Source organism: Corvus brachyrhynchos, unplaced genomic scaffold (genome assembly GCF_000691975.1).
Source record: "Corvus brachyrhynchos isolate BGI_N302 unplaced genomic scaffold, ASM69197v1 scaffold910, whole genome shotgun sequence".
Classification (NCBI taxonomy): Eukaryota; Metazoa; Chordata; class Aves; order Passeriformes; family Corvidae; genus Corvus; species Corvus brachyrhynchos.
The window spans coordinates 355,641-365,881 of NW_008235730.1; the positions used below are offsets into that span (position 1 = coordinate 355,641).

At 46.6% G+C, this 10,241-nt stretch overlaps 1 protein-coding gene across 1 annotated transcript in view; it reads right to left on the reverse strand.

Annotated features, from left to right (window-relative positions):
* Positions 1-10,241, reverse strand: part of ATRN (attractin) — a 142,892-nt gene continuing 132,651 nt past the window's right edge. Inside the window, exons 29-30 of the mRNA XM_008631833.2 lie at positions 4,875-4,989; positions 1-3,403 (exon numbers count right to left, since the gene is read on the reverse strand). Coding sequence (XP_008630055.2) covers positions 3,279-3,403; positions 4,875-4,989 — 240 coding nt within the window. The 3' untranslated portion in view covers positions 1-3,278. The remainder of the gene's footprint in view (positions 3,404-4,874; positions 4,990-10,241) is intronic.

Genomic DNA, 10,241 nt, shown 5'->3' on the forward strand with positions numbered 1-10,241 from the left:
CCGTAAACTACTGATTTAATCCTCCACATGGTGACCACTTCAAGGACATTTATTACTCTCTTTCAAATGGAAAAGCCATATTTTACTTGGTTTCTACATTTAAGTGAAATGCATTTGAACATACAGAAGTCAAGTTATGCCTCCCTGTTTTACAAGATGTCATGATATAATCTGATGTTTAAAGCTCTGGAAAATTATCTAATACTGATCAGATGAAGAAGTTACTAAGACAAAACTCATACATCATTTAAAATGCATCAAAAATACATTCAAGATTTTTTTCTGGATTATATACCCTTTAAATCTCTCCATGTTCTGCACATTACTGTAGAGTTTATGTACAAGTGCAAAATCTGTGTGTCATTTGTCATTTATGTACAGATTCTCCCATGAAATAAGGTTGCTCTTTCTCCCCCACCTCACCTCCAAATGAAATAAACCCTAAAATCCTTCACTTTTGACATTGGCCTGGTGATAAACCACCAGCAATTCTCCTTTCCCCTATCCTTTCCCACTTTTTTCCCTGTTTACCTCTAAGCTGGGATGAAACTGTAGCAGAGCTATGTATGAGAGTTCTCCCTCATCAAGATGGAGATCAGATGCAGAGCAGAGCTACATCCTAAGGGAGCTGGTTCCTTTTATTTATACAAGTAACTCTTGTCCCTCTATTTACATTTTTTGGTTCTAACAAACCCTGACTTTGATCATTTTTGCTCATTTTTCCAATATCTGACACCTCATTTTGCGGCCACACTCCTGGGCACACTGGTTGTGTGTGCAGACCAGATAGCCCAGCTCTCCAGGAGTGAGAAAACCTCCCAAACTCCATATTTATGTCTTATTAATGTAAAAATCTGTCACCCCTCCAGGCCTACAGTTCTGAAAGCTGTTTCTGATCAGGAAAACCCAACAACTTTAAGCACCTGCTCAAGGGCTGTCCTGAAGAGGGAAACTTAAGCACAGGGGCTTTCACCATCTGGGTTGGCAGTTCTCCTCCCAAAAACAGCTGGAGAAGCAAGAAGAAATCTCCAAAGACGAGGATGCGCACAATGGCTGAAAACATGTAGTAACAGGGGAGGGATTTTAGTCCAGGCTAATTTCTCCAGTTCAGATTAACCCCATCACTGATCAAGTTAGAAAATATTATCAGGAGATGAATCTGTCTGAGGTAATCCATGCATCAGGTAAAACTTAAATTGACTAAATCCCTTCACTCTAAGACAAAGCTCAAGCCTTTTCCTCTCATAATTCCTTCTTCCCAGAGAGCATTTAAACTCCTAGTTTAGAAAGAGATGCATTTATATATATTTATATATATAATGCATTTTTTCCCACTATTTTTCTGCAGTCCCAATATTTTTTTTCAGTTTCATTGCACTTGTTAAATGACACGTTAAATCAGAATTATCATCCACAACAGTCCTTAAACCATCAGGCTGCTCCCATCACCACTGCCCAGACACACCCAGCAATTCACCTCTTTATTGCGATGCTGCCATGCTCCAAAGAGCTTCTTCAAAATACATGGTTAGAAAAAAACCACTCCAGAAATGAGTGGCTGATATGTGACTGATCACCAGAACACACACAAAAAAGATGCAGTTATTTGGGTTTCAGCTTGGAAAGGTGCTACCTGGCCAGGTCCAAGAGCACTTCCCTTCTGTGTGTTACTTCTCCTTTTAATAAATAGCAGATGTCCTCAACAGAACCCACCAACCCAGTGACCTGGGTGAATCCTCAATTACTGTGATGAAGCCACAATCACACACCTTGTTTGGCATCTTCACTAACATCTTCCTACCAGCTCCAGCACCACAGCATCGTGTGGCCCTGGCCCTGCACCACATTCCCAGCTCCAGGGAGACACTGAGCACCACCACACACAGATGGATGGGTTAAGTCCAGCCTTGAGCCTCAAAATACAGTCCCAACTTGTCAGAGTAGTTCAGATGGTTCGATGCACCCCCCAAATGCCAAACCTTCTCTTCGCTGTTTGCAAGTCTCATCCTTTCACCAACCAGCCACTTCTTCAACATCAAACAGAGCTCAAGCCCAACAGGAAATACCAGATCTGATAATGTAGAACTCAAACCTGTGGCAAAACAAAGCTGCTCTGCTTCATTTTTATTTAAAGTTCTTTTTTTACTTCATCCTCAAGTGATCTGGCACCCAGAGTGTTGCTTTTCACACCCTGTAAGAAGAGGGAGCAAATCATAACCACTGAGGAGCAATGCCTCCAAGCTCAGCTCTTATCCAGAAGGATGGCAGGAGGGAAGGGGAGGAAAGAGGCCAAAATCAGAAAAATATGATGTATCTGACCTGGAACACAGACTGCCTCTATGAAAATGATGGTGAAACTGAGTTTTCTTATGAGATACTGAAACTCTACGTGCCTTCCAGATATTTCCATCTGGGTGAGTAGTTGGTTGGTCAGGAAAATGTGATTTTCCTCTGACTGCACGGGACAGAGAACACAGAGTGCCTTGGGTGACTCTAGATGTGAGTATACATACCTTTAAAAGGAATTTAATTATGTTAAAAAGCAGCGTGTGTAGCAGTCTCCTCACTCCCTAGATCTGTTCAAGTCTAGGCACTTGTGTGTGGTGTACTCCAAGCAGGTTAAGACTATGTAAACACCGAGTCTTTCTAAAGCAACATCCAACTTTCCAGTTATTTCACGTGGTCTGAGCAACATAACCTTTAAACCATCCAAGCTTTTGTGTTCCTGGACCATGATGACTACAAAAAGGCTGTGCCTGGAAGAGAGTTCCACTGAAATAATGAGGGAACAATTAAATATTAAATGAAAACAAAGGATGAAGATGCTTTGAAGATTAATAGTAGTGTTTATGTGTTGAGAGCTGACACCTGTAAACACTGGATCTTTTTCTTTTTGTACAGTTTGATAAATACATGAACTACAAAGCACTTCCCATGTAGAAACCTGAGTGTCATTCATATTGGACTACTGTTGTATTTACACTGACCAGGAATGGCGGCATCGGACCGTACCGCACCTGCAATAAAATTATTTTGCTTAAACTTGAAGAAAACAAAGGAGCAATCTGAAGCCATGTGTCAGTAAAACTTAAGTGGAGCAGTTGTCAAATAAAGCCAACTAGCACGTAGATGAGAGAAAAAAATTGGGTTCAAGGAAGTTGTGTTTTTTTCCGGGTGCTTCTAGTCTCTTGGGACACAACATGGAAATCTTTCTCCTCCTCCTCGGTATTACATTTCCATTTTGTTTAAAACCCTAGACAGTTTCTGATGTCCATGCATCAAATACAGGTTCCTGGCTGTGCAGGGGGCTGCTGCTTCCGATTTCGTATCGCGCCCGATTTCTCTTTGTAGGCAATTGGCATCTGTTGTGAAATGTCCACCAGCGCACTGGCCACTGCGAGACCTGAGGCAACAAAACAAAGAGTCAGGAAACAGAACAGCCACAGTAACAAATCCTTCAGAAACAGCTGAAAAATCCCTCCAGGCCATAAAACGTGTAGAATTTTTTAAATAAACTAGAGAAGTGTTTTGGCTTAAGAATTAAACTCCAGCCAATATTCTGAAAGGAGCTGAAATACTGCATGTTTAATTAGAAGCAACAGCAGGAGGAAAAGATGCAATAGGAGTGGGTATTACTGGATGTAAAACTCTCAACATTGAAGCCTGAACCCTTAATATTGAAGGTGTCTTTCTCTATTCTCTATTGTAGATGGACTACAATAAACCTGAAAGCAAATGTGTATGGAGGTTTCACCGCACTTCCCATGGATACGTCACCTCCGCAACCTCCTCATGGCAGATGAGGAAATCATGGAATGGTTTGGATTGAAAGGTGCCCTAAAGCCCATCCAGTTCCACCCCCTGCCTTGGACAGGGATACCTCCCACTAGACCAAGTTGCTCCAAGCCCTGTCCAACCTGCCTGGAACACTTCTAGACATGGGGCAGCCACAGCTTCTCTGGGAACCCAGTGCCAGGGCCTCCCCAGTCTATTCACAGACAAACCCACATCAGGGACTTAGCTCAATCCAGCTCAACACCAAACCATCCAATTCAAACCCTGCTAATCCTCTTTCAAGAGCCTTTCCTTCACCAAGCTCGCTGGGCACTGGGGAACCTAGTTAAATTCCACACTGCCCAGGAGATGCCCTGACATCAGTTTTAGGTGTGAAGGGGTTGAGAACAAGGATATCTTAAGCTGGATGGAGAAAACCTCTTTGTCCAGAGCTCCTAAGAGGAGGGTAGAGATGCTCTGAAAGGACTTGTAGTGACAGGACACGGGGGAACGGCTTCAGACTGACAGTGGGCAGGGTTAGATGGGATATTCTTCCCTGTGAGGGTGGGGAGGCCCTGGCACAAGTTGCCCTGAGGCTGCCCCATCCCTGGAAGTGTCCAAGGCCAGACTGGATGGGGCTTGGAGCAACCTGGGATAGTGGAAGGTGTCCCTGTCCATGGCAAGGGGTGGAACTGGATGGTGTTTAAGGTCCTTTCCAACTAAAATCTTTCCATGATTCTGACTTGATGTCCCCCTGCAAATGGAGCTGGGAACGAAGTTGGATAGGCCAAGTGACCAGTTACTTTCACAAGTAACTACTGCAAACATGTCTGTAGCAGATCCCTCCTTCCCCCACCCAGATGTTAATTAAAGCATAGTCCAATATCAAATGTTCATCCATCAACGACCTGAGTAATTAACTCAAAGCTCATGTTGGAAGCCAGCAGGGCCCGAACCAGGGAGCCTAAAATACCCTGAGCACATCCCAAGCTGAATTGTGGCTACAGCAGCTTCTGTGGGATCAGGGAAGGTGAATCTGTAAGGGTGGGGAAGGAGTATGGAGTTAATATTCCAAGCTATCAGACAACAGTAATCCTCACCTGACTGTCCTGGTGGTGGAATACCCCCAAGTCCTCGAGGCAACCTCACAAACACGGAGAGAACGGCTGCTTTGTTCCCAAAGCAGGGCTCCAGCGCGATCGGCTTTGGTACAGTCTGCAGTGAGGGAAGCGATGGGAGAAAACAAATGTTAAGCAGTGTGTTACACCTCCCTCTTCCCCCAGCACTGCTTTCCCAGCTCGTACAAGCTCCAGGGCATGAACCACCACGAACCACACTGCCGTGCTTGGCAAATTTCCAGCACGCAGCCAGCAAAGCTAAAACCACTGTCAGCAACAATCAAAACACGAGTCATCATCAGAAAACACATTCACTTAATAAAAATCAGGCTATTAAAAAGTCAAGCACTACACAAGGTTTGTATTTCTCCCTAAATTCAATAACAAAGGAGCAGCTTATGTAATCAACAGGACCGAGGGGTTTTTTCCATCAACCCCATCAGCAGCATGTCACTGATATCAGCACACCTGACCATGGTGATTTGGTACTCGAAATTCTATTTCCAGAATTTAAGTCCATGTACCACCGTAACAGCACTCAGTGCATTACCGCAGCAAAGAACATTTTCCCAAGAACAAAAAGAAGTACTCAAGGCCAGGCTGGACAGGGCTTGAAGCAACCTGGTCTAATGGAAGGTGTCCCTGTCCATGGCAGGAGGTGGAATTAGATGGGCCTTAAGGGCCCTTTCAGTCTGTGATTCTAATATATAATGGGCAGTCAGCTTTCTCCCACCCTGGAGGAGCAGGGGACTGGATCCCTTGCTGCCCCTCAGTGTCTGTGACCATCTCCCTCCCACTGCAGTCTTGTGAAGATTTTACCTAAATGATCAACAGCCAACTTCAGGATGTCATTAGAAAACCAAAATGCCAGCCCAGAAACTAAAGTATGTTCTCACTTGAGCCTGGCCCCAATCCCATACACAATTACATGGGATCAGCACTACTGTGGGATGCAACAACAGTAAGATGAGGATGCAAGTGTATACCAATGAGTACAGGTTCAAGAGAGTTTCTTTTGTTCCACATCAGCTAAAAAAGCTGAGAAACACTATTTTACCCCATAAACTCAGTGCTTTCTATTTTCTTGTTTAGTATGGACAAATTCTGCTCTGGTATTAATGAAATAATTAGCGCTTTTTCCATCAGGCATCAAACTACACCACAGTACTCAAATGTTCAACAGAAACTCAATACAATGTAAGCCATGAAAAAGCCCGAACAGGAGTCAAACATGCTGTTAAATTACTTCTGCTCAATAAAAAAGACAAAAGGAGACGACAGCAAGCAAAATGAAACTTAAAACTTTCCATATCTCACATTTACTGCAATGATTGCAGCAGGATTTGTTGGTCTGTGCAAGGCAGATAAATACGTGCTGCACGGGCTGGGTGATGGAAGCTGCTGGCTGCCTGGTTTATGAGAGCAGATTTCTTCACCTCCCTGCCCCCAACGAAGGGATCAAACTCAGAGTAGAGCTTTTCCCAGCAAGCAAACAAGCACATCCTGGGGCTGTACCCCACAGTGACTCAACTGCCAGAGGTAATGGGGAGAGCACAGAGAAGGCAGCTGCAGGAATAGAGCCCACAGACTTCTGGCATATGGGTGGGAGCAAGAACTGAACACAAAGTTGATTTTCTTTTGGAGACACTCAAGTATCTTACTTATTCTACTGTTAATAAAACAGTTCTACTGAATCCCAGAGTTTGGAGGATGGTACTTGGGGTTACAGAGAACTCTTGTGCTCACCCTCAGGGCTGAGCAGAATGGGCAGCAAAGACCACGTGGAGAAGTGATAGGGGGAAGAGAATGAAGGAACAACTGAATAAGAAGAAACTGTATTTTAAAATACTTTCTAATGTATTTGTTTTTAACTCCTAATGGATTAATGCCCATGAAGATGCTCCGAGGGCTGGAGGCCCCCTTCTCTGGAGGCAGCCTGGGAGAGCTGGGAATGTTGCCCTGGAGAAGGGAAGGACACAGGGAAGGCTGCGAGCCCCTTGCAGGGCCTAAAGGGGCTCCAGGAGAGCTGCAGAGGGACTGGGGCCAAGGCCTGGAGGGACAGGAGGCAGGGAACGGCTTCCCAGTGGGAAAGGGCAGGGATAGATGGGATATTGGGAAGGACTAGTTCCCCATGAGGGTGGGGAAGCCCCAGCACAGAGCAGCTGTGGCTGACCCATCCCTGGAAGTGTTCAAGGCCAGGTTAGATGGGACTTGGAGCACTCTGGTGTAGTGGGAAGTGTCCCTGCCATGGTAGACAATGGAACAAGACAACCTGTGAAGTCCCTTCCAACCCATGAGGATGCTCAGCAGCACACTCAAGAGTCACCAAATCCAGCCCTTCACTAATGCAGGCAATGGCACATAAAAGCACAATTCTCTGCTTTAAAAGTAGTTACACTTTCAGCCTGTGCCATCACCTCTGGGAGACCTTTCCAGAGGCTCCCTGGTCCTGGATCTCACCAGTCTGCCACCAGAAACTTTCTTTTAACCTCAAATGTTTTCATACCTCCATTTATTCATCTGTCTGACGTTCTTCTGTGCCTTAACCCTCTCCCTGGGCTTTACCCTGCGGTACATCTCAGCCTTCTTTTGGGTCAACTGAAAGAGCAATGCTCTGAATTCCTTCTCTGAACACAAGCACTGCCTCCTCCAGCTCTCCAAGAGCCCCTCTCTGCACCTCATCTGCTGTTCTCGACCACCAGTGACCTGAAGGCATTTCGGGCTCTGACACTGCCTCTGTTGTGGTATCAAAATCACCCTGAGTCTCCTGCACATCATAAAATAGAAAGAAACAGAAGTTGTTCATTATATAGCTCTCAGTCAGGGAGCTGAAGGGACTTGGAGGGGAATTTAGCTCATCTCTCAGCCCCAGGCAAGACCCTCTCTCCTCCTCTGCCCTTTCCAAATAATGAACCCTGAGTGTGCAGCAGGAACTCTCATTATGAGTCCCTGTGGGCACAGTCTTTCCCCTTCCATGGGATTTTTATTTTGGTCCTCAAGGTCACACATCTTCCTCTCTGCTCTCCTGATTCCACAGCACAGACAGGTGGGGATCGGACATAGCCCTGAGCCTCCTCCCTTCCCTTGTCGACCTGCTCAGAAAAGAATCAGAATCATGGAGTGATTTGGGTTGGAAGGGACCTCAAAGCTCATCTCATGCCCTGCAGCGGACACCTTCCATTATCCCAGGCTGCTCCCAGCCCCAATGTCCAACCTGGCCTTGGGCACTGCCAGGGATCCAGGGGCAGCCACAGCTGCTCTGGGCACCTTGTGCCAGGGCCTGCCCACCCTCACAGAAAAGAATATCTTACCAATATCCCATTTAACTGACCTCTGGGAGTGGGAAGCCATTCCCCGTGTCCTGTCACTCCAAGCCCTTGTAAAATCTCTCTCCAGCTTTCCTGGTGGTCCCTTCAGGTACTGAAAGGCTACAGTTAGGTCAACCCAAAACCTTTTATTTTCCAGGCTGAACAACACCAAATAAGATGAGGGTTAGTAAAAAATTGTTAGTATTTCCCTGCACGGGGAACTTTATTTCTCTCAACCATGCACAGCAAGGAAAATGATGCACCCAAAATCTATCAGGCAGTTGCAAACTAATTTAGAAGGAATTAAGCACAACATCACTTTGCTGCAACTAAGCTCCATCTTAAAACTAAAAGGGAAAAAAATGGCCTATTGTCCATCAAACCCAGCTTTTCCTGAGACAAGCTGCAGTTAATAACAACAAAAGCTAGCCAAAGAATCAAGTCCTGCACATTTATTTTTGACAGCCCCAGTTCAGGCACCTGTTTTCTGAACTGTGACTCATTCTGCGTCTCATCTCCGAGCGTGTGCTCACTGGGCCAAGAGACAAAGCGCAGCCGAGGGAATGACTCAGAGCTGAGTGACAGGAATGAGGAATTTGATGTAAGGTGGAGGTCAGCCGGGAGTGAAGGATACACTGTGCCCTCTGCAAGACACAGAAAACCCAGCGGTGGAGCCAGGGACCCGATTCTGCACACGGGGAGGAAAATGTGAGATTCCAACCAGCGACTTCACTGCGAGCTGGACTGCGGATCTCACCCACCGCCAGCCCTGCCCTGCCCTGCCCTGCCCCTGCTTGTGTTTTGATGCGACCCACGTAGGTGCCACCAGGGCACAAAGGGTCTAAAGAGGAGCTGGCTGGCTTCATCAAGTGGAATTTTGGTGGGAAGACCTCAGAAGAGCTCAGGTCTCCTTTCTTTCCCCACTCCAGTGGTTTCTGAGTACCCTTATCACAGAGTCATGGAATGCCCTGAGTTGGGAGGGACCGAGAGGGATCATCCAGTCCAACTCCTGGCCCTGCCCAGACCCCCCAACAATCCCACCCTCTGTCTGAGAGCACTGCCCAAACGCTCCTGGAGCTCTGGCAGCCTCGGGGCCGTACCCATTCTCTGGGCAGCCTGGGCAGTGCCCAGCACTCTCTGGGGGAAGAGCCTTTTCCTGATTTCCACCTAAACCTCTCCTGACACAGCCCCATACCCTCTTGTTGCAGATCCAAGCTGTTCTCCTGCAAGAAGATTTTGAGTGGACTTGGAAAGCAGAGATCAGATCTGAGAGATGGCTTTTACAGTCAAACTTAAGAAAGATATATAAAATAGGTGTATTTCTAAACTTTGTAAAAACCTCTACCAGTTGCTTAAAACCTGCCTCTGCCAGCAACTTCCATTCAGAGTGTTTTGATAAACCCACTGTTGAATTGTAGAAATGATTCCTTTTTATTGAAGGCTTAATGGCACAATAAAGTAGACATTATTCAAATCTATTCAAATAAGGTGCATCCCTCAGACACTCATCACAAGAGGAGTGCTTTGCAAGGTGCCTGAACAGCAGAGTCCCACCTTGGGAGGACAAACAGAGGGGAGAACAGAGCCCTGGTGCTGGAGAGGGTGGACAACAACCACGGCCAACAGCCATGGACAGACAACTGCAGCTGGTTGAGCCGTCAGGCCCCTGCCCTGAGGTACCTCTCGTCCTCAAAGAAATACGGAAAACTGTGTCTCCAGTGCACTGGAGGGAAAATTTCATGGAGCCAATCACAGAATCATGGAATGGTTTGGGTTGGAAGGGACCTTAAAGCTCATCTTAAAGCAATGGGCAGGGACACCTTCCACTGTCCCAGGCTGCTCCAAGCCCCAGTGTCCAACCTGGCCTTGGACACTTCCAAAGATTCAGGGGCAGCCCCAGCTTCCCACACCAACCTGTGCCAGGGCCTCCCCACCCTCACAGCCAGCAATTCCTTCCCAACATCCCATCCATCCCTGCCCTTTCCCACTGGGAAGCCATTCCCTGCCTCCTGTCCCTCCAGGCCTTGGCCCCAGTCCCTCT